Raw genomic sequence first — 25,010 nt, forward strand, 5'->3', positions numbered from 1 at the left:
GAGTTGGTATTTTCCATGAAATTTAAAGGGCTACCTTTAACAAGCGGGTGCCAGTGCGCTGTGTCATATTTATTTTTAAAACATCGTAAAGCGCTCCCAACAAGCACTTCTTCAGAGCTCCCACATTTGCAAAGTAGGAGTTGTGTTGTGTTGCACTACTTCCTGGTTTTGTTTTGCATGTTCTGTTTTTAAGTTTTATTTTCCACTTTTCTTGTTGTTGTCAAGTGAGTCTCTCCATCTGCACTAGGGGGCATCATCTGTACTGCTTGTGTGCTATGCAAACACACACATTCAAGCAAATGCATTCAGGCAATTTCTGCAGCACCTCCAGCTGGTTCCTCACAGCTGCCGGGTCGCATTTCTTCCCTCTGTTGTCCACTCCTCCCAAGTTTCACCTTTTTTCCCTTTTCCTGGTCGAAGGATAAAAGGGAGAATAAATCATGTGAGGAAACGTTTACGGGCCGCGCATGTCAGGGTGAGACAGACCCAGGAAAAATGATCAGAGAGGCTTTCTAAAAATGGCTTCTGATCGCCGGCTCTCCTGTTGCTGCGTGTCAGCAGGAGCCAGGGAAGCAGCGCCAGGTTTGAATGCCAGAGTGACGCATGTGTGCCCCATTTTAAACCTGGAAATTTCTGCACAATGCTGCCGGCCTGGACTCACTTGGCTGGTAATCATTTACTGGTACTACGGTATAGAGGTGCCTTGAGGACGCACTGATGAACAGATTAGAAGAGTTCCACAGGTAGACATGATCTGTAACCGAGTCATTTTCAGCGGGTGCAAGATTGTCCACATTATTATTGTTAGTAGTGTAACAAAAAATCTAATTAAAAACAAAAGAAATTAATCGTTTCTCCGAGATGCCTCTTCGATCATCAACCAAGGATCCGGTACCTTGTGCTTTATTGCCCCTCGTAGGCCAGCAGTGTGTGCACTTCCTGTGAGACACCGTCTCTTCCTGTAATTGGCATGCAGGAGCAGTAGCCGCAGGAAGCAGAGCTGCTTTTTAAAGATGCATGTGGGACGAGGAGAAACACTGACGTCAGCCCTCGCTGTCTGTCTCCGTCTGTACCCCCCCCCCCCCCCCTCCTCTCTCCGCCCTGCATAAAGATCCCTCCAGCTAGGACACAGTTAACACTTATAACCACCAGCTGTACTGCACTTCATACACGCCTTGTTTACTACAGTCATCTCCATCATATGGTTCTTCAGAATAAACACCCAGATTCTTCTTTGTGTGTTCATAACCTCTCAGACGTCAATCAAATGTGATAAATAATAAGTAACACACATGCATAGAGGGACAGGATGCTGCAGACATCTTGAGAGGTTCAGAGTCTGGTCAACTCATGACCGTCTGAGCTGTCATTGTGACATGATAGCAGGAACCAATCACATCCTTCCATGTTCCAGCTCATATTAACCATGTGCTCACGGAGCTGGGCTCTCTGCTCTCGCTGGAAATGGTGAAGCTACAGCGCCCTCTACGGTCTGAATGTGACATTACATCATTTACAGGCTGTGGTCCACCTACTGAACTGATAGGAAGATAAATTGTTTGAATTAAATAGAATTAGAGATTGTTATATTGAGCCGCTCTCCAGCTAGAGGACAACCTCTCACCTCCCTGTGGAGAGAATAATTCTTATCAAATGTATTCAAATGAACAGAAAAGATACAACAGTTCAAACCTCCACAATGATTCTGTACCGCTGCGAGTATTCTGCCAAATAGGACCTGCAAACAATCCTTGGTGTTTGTTTTTACCCACCTGTAGTGCCAGACGGGTGGGGTTTACCATCACACCCATCTGGCACCTCGGTAATGTTTTCATACTGCACTGTGGAGCGGGCGTTCCTCCCAACATCACACGCTCTCCACCTGTGGTGACCTTCTGTGATGTGTGATGTGACCAGTGGCTTCTGTCCTTTGCTGGCTGTCTATATAATAACACGCACCACGCTGCAGGCTTTGTACTGGCTGCTAGTGGCAACCTCATGATGGCAGCCAGCAGCTCTTCTACCTGTCTCCCCCCCCTATAGACAATCTCTCTCTCTTCTTCTTCTTCTCCTTCTCTCTCTCTTTGTTGTGTGTTGTATCAGTCTTTATTGAAGAACGAATGGACACAGAGGTGATTAGACCTGGGGCAATGCCATTTGCGACCACGAGACACGAGACAGACAGTGCTCCACGTGTCAGCGTCAACAGAGTACAAACAGGAAGTTGTCCGGGTTTAAAGGCACACGTTTTTATATTTGTCTCGCATGGCCGCACTCAAAGGTGTGAACCTGAGCGACCAACAAAGTACGTTTCCTTGTTGATATTTCAGCAGATATTCTTTCCGTGTTTACTGAATGCGTTTAGGTTGTCCTCTGATCCGACCAGTACTGTGTTTGAAGCACACGAGGCCTTAAGGAGTTTGACCCAGATCACACCGAACACAATAAAAGCCGTAACTCTATGTATTTAAGTCTATTCTTGTGTTTTAACTGTAATAATAAAACGTCTCTCTTTTACAGGTAAACTAAATGCGCCTCTTCTTTCCTTCCTTCTCTTGTTTCTGTCTCTCTGTCTCTCTCCTGCAGATTATCCTGAAATAAGTTTCAGGAAGGGAACAGAGTGTCACGAAGCTGCACTAGGAAACCCAAAACAGCTCCTGTGTAAATACTACCTTACCTCTCCCATAGAGGTCCAGCAACCTGCATGCTAAGAGTGTAACACTTCAATTTAACCGTAAGAACTGCAGTGCCGGTGTAACACACACATAAAAAATAAAATAAAAAAAAAGATATATATATATACTGTATGTATTGCTAGAAAAAAAAAAACTATTAACTTGAAAAAGTCAAAAATATTCTTATGTATAGCTACATACATAGCGGACACACTATAGAGGTCATAACAACCGTTCTCCCAAAGTACCGTCGACCCCCTCTCTTTCATATTTATTCTAAAAACCGCTGCACAATGTTCATCCCTTTGGTTGGTAAAGAAACCCGCTTGATTTGCACTATACGAGACATATAGTGCTTAATGCGTGAGTGGAAAACAGGAAGAGTCACAGAAAACCCGTGCACAACCGCACCAACGCTCTCGGCGCTTTGCGGTCTTTGCTTTCCTCTCCGCAAAGTTGAATGTCCTCGAGGTGGACAGGCTCACGTTTTGTTCATGTGACTGTCCCTGCGAGGGTGACCCCCCTCATCTGCCCCAGATGCTGTCGAGATGCCACGATGAAGCTCATCCTCCCCCCTGCCAACTTTTCATCTCCGGAAACATCTTGCCAAAGTTGAAGAGGTCGGTGGAATCAACCTGCCAGAAAGCAGAGCCACATGCTAACACCCCGATACTTCTTTTTTCTTTCTCTTTTCACCATTGCGAAAGCTGCTCACGACGCACCCTTTATTTGTTTCGGTGCTGGGTTCAGTTCTTTGTTCAGGAGGGGCGGTGGGATAGATTGTGCACGGATTTCTGCATGCAGTCGGGACTGGGGAAGACAGTGCCCAGTGTTGACAGAAGATAGTCGTGGCCATTACCGAAAAAAGCCTGAAGGCTTGGGTCTGTGCCAAGGGCTTAACAAAGCTTGAGGGTTCGTTCCAGACATACCAAGCCTTGTGTGTGTGTGTGTGCATGTGTGTTCGTATCTGGAGACGGATGGTCTGCCGGCAGACTGGGACTTTAAGCGAGGTCTAGCAGGTGATGGCAACACCGGGCCTGGTTGGAGAGGTTTTTGGGGGGTGGGTGAGGGACTTAAGTGCTAAGACTAAATAAAAAAAACGGTGCATTTGACGACGCTCGTCAAGCAAAAAGATGACTTGAACTACGACTGGAGGGCTATCTGTGACCGTCGGTTGTCCTGTCCAACCCTACTATCACCGATAATCCTGTTCCATTTTAGAAAACTGTAGAAGTGCCTAAAAAATGCTCATCGACAACACATTCATCCAGAGTGAATCACTAAAAGTCACAGACACGACACGCCGGCTGTCAGAAGCTACATGGACTTTTTCGGGGAAGACATCACATTTCGCGAGCGGTTACTGGGAAACCCGGCAACCGCTCATTAACATCACAAGTGACTTTATCGAGACAAAAGAAGTTAAAGAAACGACAAATCAAAAATAGCTTTGTAGAATGTTTGGTGACTTTCACGGCGTACCATCGTTTCTTACCATGGTTTGTGTAGTTTACATGAGGAACGTGAGTGAGAAAAAAAATGTTATTGTAAACTGTGTAATGTATGTAAAGTGTCTCTTATTTTGAGAGTTTATATTCATGGTTCTAGAAATGTATTCAAAGTTATTTAAAAATTTGTGTTGTGTCTACTATCAAGGTATTTTTGAACGCCCCACAAACCCTCCACCATCTCCACCTCCACCCAGAACAATCATTTGTCTTTTAGCCAAGATTATTATTTTCAGACCAACCCTCTCATTAATTTTTGCATATTTTGAATAGCGTGTTTTAACTCGTACTAAATCTTATTTCCCATATTTCAACAATTCTGATGTAATTTCATGGTGCTCGAGTAACATTGACAATCCACAATCACACCTTTGAACAAGAGTGTCTCACTCTGGTTTCACTTTTGTGGTCTCATCCACTCTGATTGTCTCCACGTTCTGATTTGTATGTAATATTCGTGGAAGGTGGTAAAAGTTTTTATTTTGTTGTAATTTATCTTACGTTACTCTTGGTCAAATTTTAGTCAAAAACAATGTTGTTAACTATTCTATTTTGAAATGAATGTAATTTATTGAGCTGTGCTACGTTCTGCACGGTTGGTCATTTCAAGGTCTGACCTGTGAGGTCGACCAATGAGAAGTCGCACACACGTCTGAGGGGTGGGGCTTAAAGGTCAACCCACCAATGGAAAGCTCCTGGATCTTTCTTGCCTTCTCATCGATCAAAAGATCACGGTGTTGCAGTAATGAGCATAGTTATAGAGTTGCTTGTGTTGTTGGAAAAAAAATGTTTCTTGTATAGATGACATTTTACCAAAAAAAAAAAGAGAAGAAAATTTCAAAAAAGATGTACTTTTCACTCTAGTATAATAGTATTTCATAACAATATTAAGTTGTTGCAATTACTAAAGTTCGGTATTTTTGTAAATGACATTGTTAAGTTGATTTTTTGTTTGTTTTTGCTAGAACACTGTACACAAGGTAGATTGTAAAGAAGATATGAACATTTCTTATTCTTCACTGAGATTATGACCTAATATTTTCATTAGCAAATAACAGCCTGTATAGTGCTGTGACTGTAACACTTAAATAGATTTAAAGTCATCAATGTTACGTAGATTATATATAAATATATATATATAAGAACTAAATAATCTATAAATTAAGATGTACAACTCTTCCCCAGACAAAGGACCTTTAGGTTCCACACTGAGACTTTTTATTTGAGGCGTATGTATCACTAGAGTTAAGGATTGCACTTTTCATATTGTTTAAAGATGTGATCTGTTTTTCATTTCCTTTAAGGGTTGAGACCTTCCTGCACCCTACAGTAAATCTGTTTATCAATCAAAAGCAGACTCCACCGGTAAATAACTTTAACTCAACATGTTGCATGAGGAAACAATATTTTCTTTTCTTACTAAACGATAACGTACTGAATGTTTCTAGTGGGAAAAAAAAGAAGTCTGTACACAAAAAAGTCCTCATTTGGTGACCCACAATGCCCTTGTGTATGGAGTCCTCTTGAGGTGTAATGTTTTTTTGTTTTTGTTTTTAAATGTGTTGGCAATGATTGACAGATGGAAAAAGAAAAATGTAAGCACTTTCTGAGCAGTTGGTCAACTGAGCAGACTCAGCTTATCCAAACACTTTGCCTTATCTTGAGTCCATCGTGCTTAAGGTTTTATGTTTTTAAGAGCTCTTATGAAATTTATTAAAGAGACTTGATCTCTTTTCTCGAATCCCTTCTCAGTTTAATTTCAAATATGTATCTTTATATCTAAAGTCATTTTTTAGGGTTTTAATGTGCGCATCACAAGGCCAAAAGAGGGGGGGGGGGGCGGGGGCTGCAACAGAGTGAACAGTCATTGATCTCTTCTTCTGGCCTCCAAAAATACGTAGTGAGATGTTTTTTTGTTCGGAGCTTGTACTTCACAGCTTTAGCCAGCAGAGGGCGCTACACTGGAGACTGCAGGTTTTGAATTGTGACTGCCTGTGCCATCCATGTTGCGGTGTACCCCACCAACAAAGTAAAGACATAAAGATAAATTGACAAGAAGAGACCCTCATCGGATTTATAGTTTCAATGTAATCATTTTTAAATGTGTTCTTTTTTTTTTCTTTTTTTCTTTTTGCATATATTTTGTGCTATTTTATGTTTCTATAGTCAAATGTTTCTTTGGTTCCAGCAAGATAGTGTAAAATCTATTGAAAGAAAGAAATAAAAAAATCAAAGAAATGTTTCGTGTTGATCTTTTATTGGTGTCACGTAAAGGTCCTGTTTGTGGTAACACTGAATAATCTTTTTAATCTTTTTTATTTGCAGCATCATAAAAGTGGGCAGATCTCAGGCTAATTTGAACATTTAAGGTTGTGGCAGCTAATAGGCTTTGAGACTTATGTTAATATTTTAATGCAGCTTTCATTTACGTAGGTCTAAGCTCTCCTTAAAGACTGGGACAAGCAAACTCCATTTTTTTCTTTCACATGTCATTTCCTGTACTGCATTGGAGCATTTTTTTATAACTATAAGAAATATCTATATGAGAGGTCAATAATACCACAGTTCTAATGGCTATAATAGATCAATAATAAAAACAATCTGAAGACTTGTAGTGAGCTAACCTCCCATTTTAAAATATAACATTTGATACACACAAATACATGCATAGGATATACTGTTTATATATATATAATTAATGTATATCAAGCTTAATGTTGCGTTATTCATCTGGTAGGTGCTTAATCCAGTTTCCCTGAGATTTACACAAATAGTCACATCTTTCAAAAGAAATATATATATTGTTAGATTTGTATGAATGCGGGCACATTATTTTATTGTGTGTATGTATTGTTGTAAGTGTCTGATTACAGATACAGTCCTGAAATGTAACTTTGTTTTAAAAGGTGCTGTATAAATAAAGTTTATTATCATTATAATGATTTCCCTGCAGGTTCAATGACATCATTACCAACGTACGGTCATTTAGAAAATGCCCCAAAAACAACATATTCGATTGACAAAGCCCTGGTGACCATATAAAGAACCACCAAGTCTGGAACCTGGCACAGGCTTCTAGTTTCATATTAACACTCAATGTTCACCATGATTTTTCCTTGTTTTGTGCCAAAAAACGTTATTTTCTTGCAATAGAGATATGTAACAAGTTTGATAGGCACTGCACCATACAGATGTCCGATCAGAAAACATATAGTGTATAACATTTAATCGTTTTTGTGTTTCTTCATAGATCAGTTTATATGGTGTTGATATAGTGTCATTTGCAAAATTAGAGCTACAAGCAGTTTGCTTCAATAGAAATATCTAAACATGATTTAGCATCAGTTTCCACTATGATAAGGTTATCTTACATCTTTGTCACAAACATTTCTATCTTCCTCTTATCCTGCCACTGTCTCTAAGTGGCACTAATCACCCCCCATATTTCCAGGAAATAGTAACATCCAGTGCATGCACCGACTCCAGAGGCGTGGATTCCCAGCAGCACTGTCGCCTTCTTGAGGATAAATAGGCTCTTTGCCTTTAACTGTACTGTACCCCACTGTGTGTGCAGAGACATGTAGTGTTAGCCTATTGTTTTGTCGGCACATAAAAAAGATGTGCCGTGTTGTTTCTAATAATAGCCAATCTTATTTTTACCACACCGACGCCTTATTGCATTATGGATGCCTCAGGAATGGTGTCCCTGCAAGATAGCGTGGGAATATTCCAGTAGAGGCTGTGGCTGCTCATCTCTGGGCTAAATGCTCCAGCATCCCGCCTGTAACTGCAAGAGCATCTCGTTCACCGTCGGCTGTTACTGTGTCATGGCTGTGGTGTGAGTCTAGACTGCTGTGCGTGGGGATGCGTTTCTTTTATCCGCTGCTGTACACTTTATTCTCTGCATGCCGGATTTAGGTCCACAGGAGCGCGATGCGGGAGTATAAGGTGGTGGTGCTCGGCAGCGGCGGGGTGGGGAAGTCCGCCCTCACGGTGCAGTTTGTCACCGGGACATTTATAGAAAAGTACGACCCGACCATTGAAGATTTCTACAGAAAGGAGATCGAGGTGGACTCCTCTCCGTCGGTGCTGGAGATCCTCGACACCGCAGGCACTGAGCAGTTCGCCTCAATGAGGGACCTTTACATCAGGAACGGCCAAGGCTTCATCCTGGTCTACAGTCTGGTCAACCAGCAAAGTTTTCAGGACATCAAGCCCATGAGAGACCAGATCATCAGGGTGAAAAGGTGAGACCATTTCCACCTCATTTTGATAAAGTCTTGTGAATATATTCTGATGCAGTAGGGATGATGCTATTCTGTTTTAGGCCCCTAAATAGTCACATCCTGGGCGCAATATGGACACCAAAAGTTGGTTGTGTTGGTGGGAGGGGGATTTATAATTCTCACAACTTGACATTCCTTCATTGATTTATAGTGAAATAAAATGTAACTATTCGTGTTGCCGGAGTATCCCCCCGGATTATCCCAAGGGCTCCTAAAAGTCCAAGAATCCCACCACGAAATGCATGATAGGCCCTGGAATCATGCCAAACTTGTATCCCTCCTCTTCCTCTTTGTCTGGATCCCCTCCAGCGCTGCGTGAGAAGCTGCAACCGGCTCATATGTTCTTCATAAGAGGCCCAGCTGCGGCTCACCTGTCATACATCAACCCGCTGAACTCTCACTGGGCTTGGTATTCTCTGTCTCTCACACATGACTAACTCTGGGAGGCTCTGATCAGTTCAGACCATTACTCATCAAATCCACTGAGCTCACGGCTGAGAGAGAGAGAGAGAGAGAGAGAGAGAGAGGGGGAGAGAGAGAGAGAGAGAGAGAGAGAGAGAGAGAGAGAGAGAGAGGGAAGGAGGACTGATCCTCCCTTTAGCTGGTGACATATTGGTGATTTTGTCTTATTGATGGCATTGACGAACACCGCTTTTATTCAGCAAGAGCTTAACATTGTCAATGATTTGCTGAAGATGCCGCTGATCATGTAATTAACCCCCCCCCCCCCCCCCCCTGTTTATTGTGGAGGTGCAGCTAGAAGATGCTTTGCTTAGCTTAGCTTAGCACAAATACTGTAAGCAGGGGAAACAGTAAACACATTGTGGTGTTGTCCTGGACAGTGATCCAGCACATAACCCCTCATATAAGTGCAATTATCCTTTAACCTGTAGGCTGGCTGTCCACAGAGTAGACAGACCCATTGTAGTGTCTGTGTGAACATTTATTTTTCTTATCTCACATGCTCCTCCTGTTGGTCTCCCCTCTGGTGCACATTGCAGCTTTTCCTCAGTAAAACAGGCAGTGACATATTTATCTATCCAACTGCATATTGTGTAATAATAATCCATAATTTAACCTGCATAGTTTGGTGCAGTGCTTTTCACTTCCACATCCCCCGGAGTGAACCGAATGCTCCCGTGGCACAGACGTCACGGGTCGCGGGGAAGCAGGAGAGCGTCGCGGCTGACGAGGCACGGCGTGGGACGAGTGCGTGAGGGAACTCCTTTAAAATGAGAAATATAACGATGGATAAAGCTGTGCTGTGCCGCCACCCCGGCGCAGCTGCCTCCGCTGAACCAGCCACCACTGTCCCCAAGTGTATACCTATAAATATTTCATACTTTTATTTCACACTGCTCTGGGTTTGAAGCAGGGATTGTTAATGTATGTTTGTTATATTTGTGTCTCATTTCAGAGCAAGTAATGGGACATTTTGAGCACAGAAAACCTTCTTGTATCGACATAAGACATCATATTTAGTCTCAGAGAACCAAATCAGCAGACATGCATGTAATATCCCTATCAGTTTATCTAAGGATAGGCTCAGTTCACTTACACATGTGCAGATATTGTATCTTAACAAGCCACACAATCAGCTCCTGGTCTCCATTAGCTGCCTGCGGGAGATCAGCCTCCCTCCTCCCAAATTTCTTGCTGAGCCAGCGGCAACAACAAGCACCACACAGAGATATAGTATATGCCCACTCACCAGAACTTAATGGGATTGTGTTGGGTTGGAAGCCAAGAAGACATCAGGCCTCCATTAGGGAGACATATAAACCAGCAGGCTTCTGCAGGAGGTGGGAGCGAAGCATGGGAAAGAAGCGGGACCTTATATGTTACTGCTCAGTGGTGCAGGTGTCCTGAGTCCACACATCACCTTCATTGTGCTGATTTATGTGCATGAGAAAAGTTGTTTTTGTGATTCAATGATGTGCTTTTCATTACGTTATGTATTTAATTGATGCATACCCTGCACCTCACGGACTAACACAAATAAACCCCATGTCAGTTGTTATCTGGGAAAACAACATCTGGGTGTAGTCCTCCTCACAATCTAATAATCTCCTCGCTTGCATATGAAGGTTTATTGTTCTGTACAGGAGGAGGAGGCACGTTCAAAGCACTCGCGCTGCGTTCACGCTGCAATGATGCTGTGTCTAATAGCAGGAGGTGAGCATCACGCGCCGCTGAGAGGGAATAGGGTGGAGAGACCAAAACTACGTATCCCAGGGGGCACTTTGGTGTAGGTACAAAGCAACTTCCTGACCTCGTGTCAGCTCGAGGGCTTTTAGTGTTTGTCAACAGGATGGAGAGAGTTGTTAAGCAGCAAGCTTAGTTTAAAATGAGTTAGAAGAGACACCAGTAAAGTGCGGACTGTTGATGTGTAAAGTGTTTTCTCACTTTTAGTCCCGAAGACGTAAATATATCACAATTGAAAGACAAAATAGGCATAATGTGTGCAGCAGAAATGTGTTTCCTAGCTTGCTAATCATCATGCAACCCCCCAGATTTATCTTGTGACCCCCCCTGGGGGGAAATTTACAATGCTTTGAACTATCTCTGGGATTTCCCATTTACCAAAGAAGTGAAAAGCAGAGATTGATTGTGACTCCAGATCCTAAATGAATGTTCACAGAGTGAGGTGAGGTATAACAGGAAGTGGTTTATAGCGAGGCTGCGTCAGCTCGCACTCTTACATTGTAGTCATTATGGCTTCGTTCCATCTCTGTCTTTAAAGGGAAAATGTGGCACCTTTTATGTGGATGTGAAATCAGCGTTGATGGGAAATGTAGTCCATTGAAGCAATACATTCCTCAGTGCATGCTATGTTGATCGAGAGTTCTCCTGCTTGCAGAGCTGTGCTGGCAGCGCCTACATGTACCAGGATGCATTGTGCTACTGATGCCCACTTGCATAAGCTTATACTTATGCAGGAAATAAAATAAAAACATTAGAGGCCACACAGCACAGCTTCATCCCTTCCGTTTTTACCTTTCACAATAAAAGCCCAACTTATATTTACTCAGCATTTCAATAAGAGGCAACTGAGCTTCATCTGCCCCGGGAACAATACAAGTAGGAAGTTTGTAGTTCTTCCTTGCCTCCAACTCCGTCTCTGTCACGTCAAATGATGCTACTGGATGCAGGAAGTATTGCTTCAATCGACTACATTTACCATCAACACTGGCGAGTTGCGAGTGTTGTGAAAGCATTGGCTGAATTTGGCAACAATCAAGCGTTGTAGGAAGGATTAAGGATCTGCAACATTAATAACATTTAAGTTTCCTCACACTTTTTTTACACTTCTTTATGTCTCACTTGTAATTATGGTTTTGGCTTAACGGCGCGGAACATCGGGAATAATAAAACTAATTAGGACTTGTCTACTCCCACACTGCCTATACTGCCTTTGCATCTCCAGTAAAGAACATCCGATCATCTAGAGGAGCTGGGCTGCACCATTAAAGATGGAAATGGAGCTTGGGGTTTCATCATAAAACAGAAACACTCTAAAGACCCTTTTCCATCTGCTGTGCAGGCCCTCTCTCTGTCTTGTTTATCACAGGAATGTTTGCGGTTGTGTTAGTTTGTTTCATGCTTTCCTCTTAAAGTAGCCGGGATGCAAGGCGCTGCAGAAACACGAGCTATAGAAGCTTTGTTCTCCAGCTGTGACATCCTTTGGGAGTTAAAAACAAGTGTGAGCGCTATCGGTTCTGTGATTTTTCCATTGGGTCCTACACGCAGATACATGCGTTAGGCTGGCTGTCACCCAGTGTTGCTGCTCCAACTGCTAATTAACAGCAGATGCAGAGAGCAAAGAGGCGGCTGGAGGGTTGGAGGACTCCAGGTTGGAGATGCTTGCCTGTTTTTTTGTTGTAATTTGTATGTTTGCCTGAGCTGTGGGGCTTGTAAAAACGTGTGGGTGAAGTCACTGCTGCTATTTAGCACAGCAGGTAGCATTAATAAGGCTGTCGTAGCCTAAAGCGAAGTGGAAAAAGTCTTTCTTGTGAGTTATAAACACTGATTCTGTTTGTGCGTTTTGCCTTTTCCCAACAGTTGGAGGCGAATGCTGGTGACTCGTTTTTCCTCTAAAGGCCAAAATGTATAACCCGCAAATGTTATTCAAGATTCCACATCCATTAACGAGGATGCAGCAGAAGCTTTTTCACAAATGGACGTACAGATGATGGCTTCAAAAAGGTGGAGCTCAGCACTTCCCCGTGTGAAAGCCCTGCAGCTCAGCACACTCTGCGTGGTGTCATTCAGAAAGGGTTTTTAACAGCAGTATTGTAGAAATGAATACAGATTTTAACATCCATATCTCCGTATAACGCCATTAGCTGACAACCACCTGCTGTTGCCTGTTCCCTAAATGTAACGTGACTCCTCTCCCACTGCAGTTTCAAAACAAAAAGCTGCATATTCATACAGCTGGTGGTTTCATCCAAGCAATCCAAACACATTCCAACTGTGCTGATAATTCCCATAGAGCAGAGCTGCCAACACTTGTACTGGATCACAAACAAGTTTGTAATTTCCTCCTGCTTTATATTCAGTATGTGGAGGAAAAGCATGTATCTAAGAGTTGCACTGTAGGTAGAGATAGTTCTGAGATATTGAGTCTTGATTGACATATTCTTCAATCATACATAATATCAGCCTTTGAATCCCCAAGGGGACACTTTTGCTCGTGCTGTGTTGATCAGTTTAATTTTTCTCCCCAGCTGGCGAGGAAGGAGCGGTAGTTTGATGCTGCAACAAACGATCTCTATTCAAACTCCCCACCCGTCCCGCCCCACCCCAGAGAAGCTGGTTCTCCCTGTGTCTTTGTAGTTATATATAGAGTTTCTCCTGCAAGGCTGTCAGATTGCATTTGTCTGTGTGGTGCTCTCCTTGTTCACACTTCACACCCTCTAGACTCCAGCTTTCCAAACACACAGGCCATGCGAGATGCTTGTCCTGCTGAGGTCAGCTGCTGTTGTGTGTGTGTGTGTGTGTGCGTGTGTGTGTGTGTGTGTCGTACAGTGTGGTGGCATTGAGGGAAAATGTCAAGCTGCAGGGAAGCCGTTGACATTTGAATTTTTTTCTGAGCGAGTTTTTTCTCCTTGACAGTCTTGTAGCGTGTTCGCCGACGAATTACGAAGAACTCCCTGACATTAACTGTAATGATATCATTAATTTTTATTTCCATTCTCTCATGTGAATTCATCTGGGAGGTCAGAGGTCAAGCTCAGCCACAGATCAGCACCCTTGAAGCTAGTCCTCTCAATGTCTTGCTCGAGGACACTTCAGCGGGTGCTCGAGTGTCGCAGAGCTCTCTCCACCCTGCTGCCTGCACTCACTTCCTCCCGCTCTCTGGCCCTCTTTAGCTCAGTGAGATGTTTGCCAGCTCTTTTCCACGCCTCAGCTCTTCTCCCAGCTGAGCGGTGTGGCAGCAGGCCACCAATTTGTAGATAAAAGCTAATTTCTCAATAGCACCAGCAGATCAATAAGCCGGCTCTGAATGCACTTAGGAATGATTGATGGTCGAGGCTATTAGGTGGTCTGTGCCATTACCTGTAGTGAGAATATATACGCTCTGTAATTGACATTCTGTAGTTATTTAATCAGAGAAAACATGAAGGGCTTCTAACTGAAATTAATTATCTAGTATCTGAACAAAGTCTTTGTAACAAACCTAACATGTTTGTGACACACACAAATGATATTGGCATATGTTTCCAGAAGTAACCTCTGGGTTGTTATTCACTCATATTTTGTTGTAAAACTCAATTTCAATGCACTGATCAACTGTAGAGTTGTAAATGAAGAGGCACACAAGAGCTAAAGCTAAATATTAAGTAGAAAATAGTTGTTTCAAAGAGGCCAATGTTCAGAGAGCAGCACATTAGCTTCATTTAATTATTCAATAACCTATAGCATCACTCTCCGCAGCCTGGTTTCCTTGTATTGATGGATGGAAGAGGACTGGGATCGTCAGCCACACGCTGGGGCAAGAAAGCTTGTGATCCGTTAAGACATGCTTAGTGGAGAGCTAATGATTTTAAACAAGAATTGGAAGCCATTAAATGTACAGCTGTGCATGCAACTCATATATGATGCATCCAGGAATAAATAGAGCGTCACTGCATTCAAAGGAGGCCGTTATTTCTTTCCGTGATGACAGTTTGCTAATGGGACCGCCTACTGACATTAGACACCCAGGGAGTGATGGAGGCCTCCTGGGAAGCTGGAGCTGAATGTAGCAGTGTATCCCTCTCCTCTCGCTCCATTGTGCATTGTTCAAACCCCTTATTGTTTCGGCATCTAACAAATACAGTATGTAGGCCAACAATGCACACACACACACACTCATGCTGTCATTGAGTTTTTCTTTCCCGCTTTCTCCCTTAGGTACCAGAAGATTCTATCTGTAACAAAACACACCCAGTGGGGGAGAAGGCAGCACATTTCAGATGTACAATCCTCTCATATTACTTTCTCATTTCCAGGTATCAGCAGGTGCCGGTGGTGCTGGTGGGTAATAAGGTGGACCTGGAGGAGGAGAGGGAGGTGTCCCCCAGCGAGGGCCAGGCGCTGGCCGAGGATTGGGGCTGCCCCTTCATGGAGACGTCGGCCAAGAGCAAGACCATGGTGGACGAGCTTTTCGCAGAGATCGTGAGGCAGATGGACTTCTGCCCTCTGCCGGACCGGAGAGAGGCTTGCTGCCCCGCCTGCAGCGTGCAGTAGCAGCCTGCTTGGAGGGGTGATGGATGGGACGATGGTTAGAAATTAGAATGCAAATTAATTCATGTTAGATAGATTGAAGATGGAGGGATTTAAAGGAAAGATCCACTCTTTCTAAAACTGTTTCTACACTGCTTTCTGTATCTAGCAGTTGTGCTCTGATCAAGAGGCATTCTGGGAAATGTAGGAAATCCCTAACTGAAGCAGAAGTAGACAAAGCAGGTTAACTCCTCGGACACAGGGTGGATTTTTCCCTTGAAAGAATAAAACAACATTTGACCTCCCACATTCATCACCGACCTCTTGAGTAACGGGAGCAAATGTTCGGGGTTTCCCAAAGGCAGCACGGTGCCAAAACCATCTTAAAAGCCATCGCCAAAGAGGATCATAGTGCGAAACGCTTTTTGGGAAACCAGCCATAGGTCCGAGCAGGGATGGCAGTGTGCTCCGCAGTTTCATTGGTCCTCTTTTTCTTCTGCTTGTGTTTTTCTTTTTGCACTTTTGGGACTTTTTGGACAGTGCAAGACCAATCACCAAGTATCTGAACGGATGTCAAGTAACACCACTGTGAAGGAGTCATACTGGAAGTTAATTTCACAGCAGGCCCGCCTAACTATGAATGAATGAACAGATGAACGAATGTTTAAAAAGGAAACCGCACCTTTGGGGAAATTCCTTCCGAAGATCCCAAATGTTGACATACTGTGGATGATGTGTGCATGACGTTGTACTGTCACACTGACATTGAGTACAATCAATCTCACCCAAAGAGACAGTATCAATCAATCAACTGATAAAACAATCAATCAGTCATTCAAACGTACGGTCTTTACACCTTACAGATGATACAAATGCCTTGTTACGTTGTTGGAAGTGAACATCAGTGTCAGTGTATCGTTCATTTATCTTAAGTCACATCAGATATGTTCGTGGTTCAATGTGAGAAACACTTATTTTCAACAAAAAATAAATCTTTATGCACAAATGTGTCATGCGTATTTATTGTTCAATACTTAAAGCATCTTATCATTTTCTTTCATTTGTACAGACTGCTTCTGTTGAGTGTCCTTTACAACTTTTATCTTCTTTTACTTTAACTTGCAGAGGTCATTAGATTTACACTCATTGTGAAAATAGTCTTTCAGCTTTGCTCTTTAGCGGAGATCTGGCTCCATCTCGGCCTGCGTCGAGATGATTTATGATGTTTTGGTGCTGCGGCTGCGTTCCCTGGCCAGGCGTCCTGCTGCTCCTGCTGCTGCCATTAGTGCCAACACTTACTGCTGATACTCGTCCTGAAAAATCCAACGAGCATTTGTCAAATTCTGAGTTCCATTAGAGTCCATTAGAAGATGAAATTGGGGACATGTGAGATTTTAGAGACAAGATCATAACTTTGGATTCAATCCAATCAGCATAAGCGCAACAGTCTTTTAACACTTAGGAAACAGAGACTGAGGTAATTCAGAAATAAGTAGTTGAGGGCCGCCATAAATATTAAAGGTTTAGTGCCTAAAAGAAGTATTATACAGATATATTATGTTTTAGGGACTGTTGACGAAAATGGTGCTGATAGAGAATTGTCTTTCTATCTACAGAATACAAAACATATTGCAGGGTTTCCTTTACATAAGCCTCATTGAAATGAGGACCAACAGCGACACCTGCTGTCACAAACTGGAGCAGCATATCGTCCTGTAGGTCACATGGACCTTTCCAGCTCCTGACTTCAGTTCCTACCCGGACCTAAATAATCGTTGCACGCGAAAGAGGCATGGCGTCCTTCGGTCAGAGGCACCAGTGACATACATTATCCATTTGCCCTTTCGTATCCATTTAAGTGTTTTTTTATGAAGGTGTATACATATTCTTCACAATGGTGACCAGGACCGTGTGTCGAGCTCTCCAGCGCCGTGAGTAACGGGAACTGTTGACGTTAACCGTGTAGCATTAGCATGTGAGCTAACTAGGTTAAAGTGACAGTTCGAGTCTGGATAAATAGACGTTTTGACTAGACATTGTAAGAAAAACACAAATGTAATTCATAACAATAACGACGCCTCTGTTATATAAGTTTAAACTATTCCAGTGAGCACAATAACGTACCAGGAGCTCCCCTAAAGTGGAGGGCAGTTATAATTAATATTAGATAATTCACCTGTGCGTTTCCAGCTATGACATTAAAAGTCTTTACCCAGCTCTGACATATCACAGGTAGTGTAAATGTTCTTTAAAATGATGTCTTATATTATACTAACACAGGTCTTGCCTCAAAGTGGTGGTAAATTATTGATCAACTGCATGAAAATGATTTAAAACCCTTAACTTCAACGTGGCTACCTCGAGCATTACCTTGGACAGTCTAAATATCATAGTATATTTTTGTCAGTATTGTTAAAGTGTGTACATTGTATATTTGCTGACATGAATTATACATTTAATTCAAATGCTTTTATCTATTATTGGTCAAGCTCCAAAAAAGCTGGAGCCTACACTTCCCACAATGCAACTCTGTTAGAACATTGTAGTCTTGAGCCCAGATAGTGTCAACATAAAAATAATAATAAAAAATACACTTTATTTATATAGCAACATTTATGCAAGGGGAGTCATTCAAAGTGCTTTTCAACAAAGTTAAACTACAACAAATACAATTATCTAATCAGATTATCTAAGAGGCCGTGAAGGATTATAAAAATAATTAGTAATGTTGGCTTTACATATATCAGTAAGAGCCTTGTAACAAGTAAAATAACTTTAAAAGTGACATACAATTAAAAGTGTAGAAGATGAATCCTTTCGCTTCCTCCTGCGTCCCTCTTTTCTGCTTGATTCCATCCATCCTCTCCCCATTCACAGGCTTTGCATCTGCCGCCGCGGCAGTGCGTGCAGCACCTGCTGAGGTCCGCAGCCAGCGCAATGCCGTCTTCTCCAGAGAGCAGGCCAGGCAGAGAGCTCTGTACCCTCGCCTAGAGAAGATAGAGGTGTCCATGCAGGGCCCGGGGATGGACGGTACAATGCTCATCATGAACAGAGGGATGTCCACTCCGCTGAGCTGTGCCAGACGTGAGTGAAAGGGAGTTTGGATGCACGATTAATCTCTGTAACCATTTTTGTACTCGACACGATCTGTGAGAAACTAAACATTTCCGCTTCTTTGGCATGTATTAAATATGCATTGCTGCATGTTTCGCTATAAATAAATACTTGCTTTGCACTCAGATGAACTCCTCTGTGTTTCCCTCAGACCTGACGGAGCATCACGTGACCAACTCGGCCCTGGCCCTGGTGGACGGGGAACTGTGGTCTCTGCACCAGCCCCTCACCCACTCATGCTCACTCACTCTGCTCACATTTAAAGACACCGATCCAACGCTTGCCAACCAGGTACTTTCACCACAAAAAATATATTTAATTCAATAGGGTTTCAGAGAGTGAAGAATCTCCTCTTCATACATTGTCAGGGGAAGTAAGGGAGCATTAGGAGATGAAACATTGCCTGTACTTTCCACCAGTATTTCACACAAGCCCTGTAAACATACTGTGTACAGCTTTTTAAATCTGTGACATTCAGCGTTTCCTCCTGTTCACTCTCAGGCCTACTGGCGTTCCTGTGCTGCGCTGCTCGGCCAGGTGTTGGAGACTGCGTTCAAAGAAGACTTCACTGTGGAGCTGCTCAGCACACTCCAGGTGGCAGGTAAAGGAGCTTCTCTTTATGTCTCCATATGTACCCTGACCATCAGAGACCTGTAGAAATAGACTTAGTCAAGAAATCTCCGCCAGGAAGATGCATCGTCTGTTCAGCTAAGCTTGTTGTGTTTAGGCTGATTTAAACGTTATTGCAACGTACGTGTTGACTGATGGAGGTGGTGTGACGCTAATTGGTCTCCGTGTCACTTCCATGTAGTCACTTCAGGAGCTTTCTGCTGTGATGTGGTGCTCGACCCTCAGCTGGACTCATGGACTCCCTCAGAGGTGTGTGTGCGAATGTGTGTCTGTGTGTGTGTGTGTGTGTGGTCAAAAGTACAGTTAATCAAATGTGTTCCAGTCTTGACAACAATACAATAAATAAGTGGTGCATATGTTTCTTTAAAGATATTCGAGGTGTTTCTCTGTCATCCTTTTTATAGAAGTAACTTTATCTCCGTTGCACCTGGAACCATCTACATTACTGTGGCGATATTTAACCATTAGAGGTCAGCAGAAACTGAAGTTTGTCTGTATTAAATATCAACACATAGCAACTCCTTCAGTCTTTGGATCTAAGTGCAGTTATTATTTTAGTGTTGAGCTAACACCTTCCTTTAAACGCTGTCTTTAGCCATGTTTTGGCAGAAAATAGAGTCTTTGTTGTGTTTACAGTATCACATATTAATGTTAGTCTTTATTTAGGTGTTTGTGTGAGAAAGAGAGACTAGAGTGTGAGTTTTCATTATCACCTTTGAAGTGAAGTCCCTACTTGTCACCAGCAGTCGCAGGGGAGGAATGATTCAGAGCTTGTATTTGTTGGTGTGTTCCTTGGAGCTTGCATGTCTGACGGTACCGGATCCTTTGTGAGTGAGTGTTTTTGTTATTTTCCCTCTCCAGGAGTCGTTGCGGTCTTTTACCCAAGGGACCCAGAAGCTGATCCACCAGGACCTGGCCTGGGAGCCTCTGGAGGTGGCGCCCTCTGTGGCGCTGGAGGTCTTCTCACACAGCAGGTAGACTAACTCCTGACTGAGCAGCAGTGCAGTCCATCACTGAAACTCTTTTCCAGCTGTTTCTCTTCCTTTTTTCTCACATCTCACACCTTCATACTTCATTCCCCTCTGTCCTTCTTATGCTTGTGTCTTTGTTTTCTCTCCCTGCACTCCCCAGTGTACTCACACACATGGTGATCGTGTTGTTTCCCCTCTGTGTTCCAGGTGTAAACAGGAAGAGGTGGAACAGAAGGCAGCACAAAGTCCCAAAGGCACAGTGATGCTCAACAGGTGACTTTTCATGCACTCGATCCTTCATTTCCTGCCGACATGTTTCCAGTGTCGTGATAGTCACATGTCACATAATGTGTATCTAAAGGAGGGTATATACTGTATATATTTAGCAAATCTCCCACCTACCCGCCCATAATCGCTTTCCTTTTCCTTTGTCTGTAGATGTGGTGACCATGTGCTGCTGAGTGTGGGCCCTCTGGTGGCCAGAACAGGCCTGTGCTCCCAGTACCTTGTGACAGCCCTCCACAGCCTGGGAGAGGGACCCTGGGGCCTCCATCGTCGAGCACAGGGCCTCTCCCTTCCTCTGGGGATGGAGGTAGGGACGTGTGGGGAATATGTTGGCGTAAAGGCACTCAGATACACCGCAGGCAGACGCCGTGTGTTAGGCTGAGAATTGTTTTACTTAACTTCTTGGTGTGTAAAAAACCTTCATGCGAGACCGTTTGTTAGTTGTCTTTTAAATTAGTTTGATCTTACCAGTAGAACTACAATCTACATCATTCTCACCCACCTAACAAATACTGTCCCGTGGATTTTGGTTGTGAGTTTTAGAGAGAAATGGAGGCCAGCGTGCAGAGATACCGGTTTAAACAGAACGAGTCGACGCGCTGTAAGAAAAACATTATGAACTATTCGGTTCAGCCCTATTTAAAGGTGCATATCAGTTTGAAATGTCACACTTTAGATAATTACAGGTTTTAATTACAGTCACCAAGAAGAAAGTCAACTGCTGTGGTTTCCCTCAAGATTATAAACACAACCGCTGTTGCCACGGAACAGATTACACATGACATTTGATTGTTTTCTAATATGAAAGCGTGTCCTTTTGTACGGCGCAGTAAAAGTGGTTTATCGGTGTCTGCATGTGCCCGCTGGGTCACGTTGTCTTCCTCTCTGCAGGCTCACCACACAGTCTGGAGGAAACTGAGTGAGCGGGCGAGGAAACTGGTAAGAACAACACATTTTTTGTTTTTGCTTTTACCTCACACAGCCGTCCAACAGCCGTGAGCGTAAAGCTTGAAGCACTGAGGCCCACTCAGGGAAGCAGGCCGGTCGTGTTCTGGTCTAGATGACGGATACTCGTCCAAATGACTTGTTCCACATTTATCCAGCTCGCTCCCTGGCTGCAGCCATCATTTCAGATTCCATAAAGCAGCCAGAGGTTAGGATTTAACACGACTATTTATTGCTTTGCATTTATATTTTGGCAAAAGCAGAGAGGAGACGCTGCGTGGGCTGCAGGCTTCAGTAAGAAAGCAGGTCTCACCCTCCTCATGAAGGACAATCTGCTGTTTTCTCAACTCCACATCAAAGACGCAGACGCTCGCTCCAGATCCAAGGAAGAAGTATTTTTAAATCTCTCCAGGTTCAAGGCTCTTTTTCTAGATGTTGTAAATCGTGACACTCAGATCGATGCGCAGTAGAATCGGCTCTGTCTGTGCACAACCGAGTCAGACTCTTAAAGGAGAAGCATAAATCCTTCAAATTCAAACTAGGTTGCGAGTTAATTTTGGATGGAGCCATCTAGGCGAAATGTATTTCACTGCAGCCTTTCTGGCATCCTCTGTGCATCACTGATTGCGTAATGCAAAAATAAAAAAGTACTCATTAATAGACACACTTGATTTGGCAACTGATGACAAACTGTGCTCTGTGGCCTACATTTTATTTTGACAGAGATTTGGTCATTCGGGGGTAAAAATAGCACTTTAATAAAGACAAACGTACGGACGTCAGAGTTGGACCGAGATGGCGAAGGATATTTGGATCAAGGTCTTTTTTCTGAAGTTTTACAGGCACAGGATTAGCATGCAGACCTGCTGCAGGAGCTACAGGACATCACTTCTCATTTCTTAGAGGACACTGATCCATAGTATCACCTGACGCGTTAATGTTTGCTGTGTGTGATGAGCACAGGAGAGCACGCCGGCCTGTCCTCTTCGTCCCGTGTGCTAACAGAGAATCACTGCCGCTGATCAGCGGAGGAGCTATAAACTCTCCGAAGGACATTTATACTGCAGTGTTTTCGGTACGTGTGTGCAAACCAATGATCATTTTCATTCTTCTTCTAAAACCAGAAGACGCCAGCTTGTCTTGAGATGCAGATAAAATGTGATCAAGTATATATATATATATATCTCAAGAAACATGAACATGACCTTTTACACATTAAGTGATTCCAGTGTTACCACTTGGGTCTTACTTCTGTAGGAGAAAGGGTATTTCAGAGCATCAGACTGGTTGTAACAAGCCTACAATTTAGCCGGATGGTCTAAACCACTTAACTTTCAGGTGAACATAAAGTGCATCCTTCTGAAATGCTGCTGATAATCCTTCACTGCACTGTGTGAAGAAGGACAGCGCAGAGGGTCAAAGGTCAATCCGGCGGTTATCGTTTTATTGTCGGCCTTTTGTTTGTTCTTCTCCTGAAAAAGCAAAGTTTGGAAGAAAGACATTTAAAATGGAAGAATATCAGAGCAGCTGGTTGGTATTAACATATTGGCAAACAAATGACTGAAACTGCTTTAACAAAAGATTCGTTGTTGTTGCTTGAATTGGATTAAATGTCAAAATACCAGGAACACGTTAACATCCAATGCGATCCTGCACAGACGCCTTTTTGAAGAGATATCGATTCAATATCAAAATACTACAGTTTGAGGACTGCGGTGTTGTAATATTGTAAAGTGTAAAGGCCTGTGTATGTGCTACCGTGCAGAAACGGGTTTATAAAAGCAGCGAGGCGTGGGCGGCGTCTTCTGAGCCGGCTGCAGGCAGTGGGGAAGCATGTCCCCCGTCTGCCTCCAGCTGGCGCTCAAAACACGGCCGCCCACGCTCCAAACAGAGACCTCCACGCCCCTCCTGTAGGAAGATTATTAGAGGGATGATTTTTAGACCTTTTCTACTTTCTTAAGCATATTTCTGCAAAGAGAGAAACGAGGTTAAAACAATTGTTAACATAATCCTTAACGCGTGGATTTCTTTGCACAGGTTGAGGTGCCGAAACCGGAAGAAGTAACACCGACCTCTCCTCCTGACTCCACTCAGCCTCCCAGCTCCACCTCCGACCAGCCAGTGACGACCTCTGTGTAACCTTCCACACACACACACACACACTTTAACATGTATCTGATTGTGTTATTTGTTCAATAAATCTGTAAAAATATGTGACAAATCGCTCCCACTTTTCTCATGGAAATCACTGCGTGTGTGCGTGTGTGCGTGTGTGCGTGTGTGCGTGTGTGTGTGTGTGTGTGTGTGTGTGTGTGTGTGTGTGTGTGAGGTGCTTGAGTTCAGCTGATTGCGGGTGTGTAGGAGTGAGGGAGAAGAGTGAAAATGGAAACGCGTGGATGTACGCTCACTGTATGTGTGTGTCAGCAGTTTGCTTAACAACAACAACAGCGGAGAGTGTGTGTGTGTGTGTGTCTATTGGCTGAAGGTCAGGCCTCAGTGCAGCTGTTGTGTCTATCACTCTTCAAACAGGTGGCTCTCAATCCTCAAGAGTGTGTTCGGAGTCAAGTGTGAGCGAGGATTGGAGCCATGAGGCGCTTTGTTTTTCCTTGTTTCTCCCAGGATTCCCGGCGCGTTGACACATTAGACACAACACTGCTGGTTTCTGCCAGAGATCGTCCTTTTCTATCCCCAGTGTATGTAGCTCTGAGTCACAATCTAAAAAGACCTTTTTATAGATCTTTATAAGTTGTAATTAATGGTTAATTATTTACTAATCAGATATAAGCCGTTCATAAGTACAGGGTTTCACTTTTTAATTAGCCATAAAGTCTGCAGTTACAATAGTCATTAATAAAGGGTCAAAATAAATGTGTGTCATGCTGACGGAGGATGTGGTGGAGTTTTATCTTATTTGATATGAAAGCGTTGAGTAGAGCATTAAAAGTCATCTTTTAATCTGATTATGTGAAGAATAGTTGCTTTTCTTTGTCTCGTGATGGTAAACTGAATATCTTGGTGGAGTTGTGTATTTGCTCACGTTTGATAAACTGTTTTAATGTATAAATGAATTGGCCCTTGTGTGAGACAAAGTCTGCTCAATTACATGAGAACAAAATGGACGTGTTCGGATCATTGATGATTTATGATACAAAGAATTTGCAGACTGCTGATCTGAGAACTGCTTGTGGCGTCACACGATCCATATTAATGGCTTCTCAAATTAATTATTTAAGGAATAACATTTTGGGAAACTGTAGCAAATAAGCTAATTTCCCCAAAATGCCTTTTTTTATAAAGTTAGAACTTCTAAACATGAGGAAGTGGTACCCGTAATGATACCACGTGTATCAGTACAGGTGCTAACAGACAGCTGGTAACGACCACCAATGACATAAAGAAAATTGAGAATCTCCCCCCCCAGACTCCCCCCCCCTCCCCCAGTCGTACATTACAGATCCCCTGTTTGACATTCGAGCCTCCGCCTCTTGTGTGTGTTTGGACCAGCAGGAGAAGTAAAGACAGGTAGCATTAAAAGCCTTTATCCTCAGATTACCAGCGAGGGTTTCTCCTGCATTAATCACAGTCCAACTGTATCACTCCCCATCCCCAGACTTCTGAGGATCGTGCAAAGCCTCCGGCCGCAAAACTTAGTCCGCTGTGCAGCTGTTGCTCAAGTATCCCTCCACCGCCCCCTCGACCCCCACACCAACACACACTGACAATGTGCGAGACACACCCAAGGACATATGCTTAGGATTTAGAGAGCACAGTCACACCAATTGAGATGTTTGAATCGGTGCCCTGAATTCCTTGCTGCTGGAGAGAAGTTTTAGGATGTCTGCTGCGTCTGTGACGCCGCTGCTCAAACACTATTAAAATTGAATA

General features: G+C 43.3%; 3 protein-coding genes across 3 annotated transcripts in view; all 3 read left to right on the top strand.

The window, feature by feature from the left end:
• LOC115019853 (muscleblind-like protein 2a) overlaps positions 1-6,421 on the top strand; it is a 43,096-nt gene extending 36,675 nt beyond the window's left edge. Inside the window, 1 exon segment of the mRNA XM_029449517.1 lies at positions 2,587-6,421. Within this exon segment, the coding sequence (XP_029305377.1) occupies positions 2,587-2,601 (15 nt within the window). The 3' untranslated portion in view covers positions 2,602-6,421.
• Positions 6,422-7,664: 1,243 nt separating this feature from the next.
• LOC115019898 (ras-related protein Rap-2a-like) lies at positions 7,665-16,181 on the top strand. Its single transcript, XM_029449597.1, has 2 exons — positions 7,665-8,430; positions 14,967-16,181. Exons 1-2 carry the CDS (start codon positions 8,117-8,119, stop codon positions 15,202-15,204), a joined length of 552 nt encoding a protein of 183 aa, XP_029305457.1. The 5' UTR covers positions 7,665-8,116; the 3' UTR covers positions 15,205-16,181.
• Positions 16,182-16,925: 744 nt separating this feature from the next.
• Positions 16,926-23,350, top strand: mrpl39 (mitochondrial ribosomal protein L39). Its single transcript, XM_029449531.1, has 10 exons — positions 16,926-17,111; positions 18,058-18,264; positions 18,446-18,585; positions 18,796-18,895; positions 19,106-19,173; positions 19,786-19,898; positions 20,103-20,168; positions 20,334-20,487; positions 21,072-21,119; positions 23,163-23,350. The coding sequence occupies exons 1-10, from the start codon at positions 17,075-17,077 to the stop codon at positions 23,262-23,264; spliced, it is 1,035 nt and encodes a 344-aa protein (XP_029305391.1). The 5' UTR covers positions 16,926-17,074; the 3' UTR covers positions 23,265-23,350.
• The last annotated feature ends 1,660 nt before the right edge of the window (positions 23,351-25,010 follow it).

This window comes from Cottoperca gobio, chromosome 2 (genome assembly GCF_900634415.1).
Source record: "Cottoperca gobio chromosome 2, fCotGob3.1, whole genome shotgun sequence".
In the NCBI taxonomy this organism is placed as follows: domain Eukaryota; kingdom Metazoa; phylum Chordata; class Actinopteri; order Perciformes; family Bovichtidae; genus Cottoperca; species Cottoperca gobio.

Coding starts and splice junctions, on each gene's coding strand:
- LOC115019898 (XM_029449597.1), top strand. CDS start 8,117: ATGCGGGAGTATAAGGTGGTGGTGCTCGGCAGCGGCGGGGTGGGGAAG. Junction 8,431..14,966: donor CAGATCATCAGGGTGAAAAG/GTGAGACCATTT, acceptor TCTCATTTCCAG/GTATCAGCAGGTGCCGGTGG.
- mrpl39 (XM_029449531.1), top strand. CDS start 17,075: ATGGTGACCAGGACCGTGTGTCGAGCTCTCCAGCGCC. Junction 18,896..19,105: donor CAGCACACTCCAGGTGGCAG/GTAAAGGAGCTT, acceptor ACTTCCATGTAG/TCACTTCAGGAGCTTTCTGC. Junction 19,174..19,785: donor ACTCATGGACTCCCTCAGAG/GTGTGTGTGCGA, acceptor TTCCCTCTCCAG/GAGTCGTTGCGGTCTTTTAC.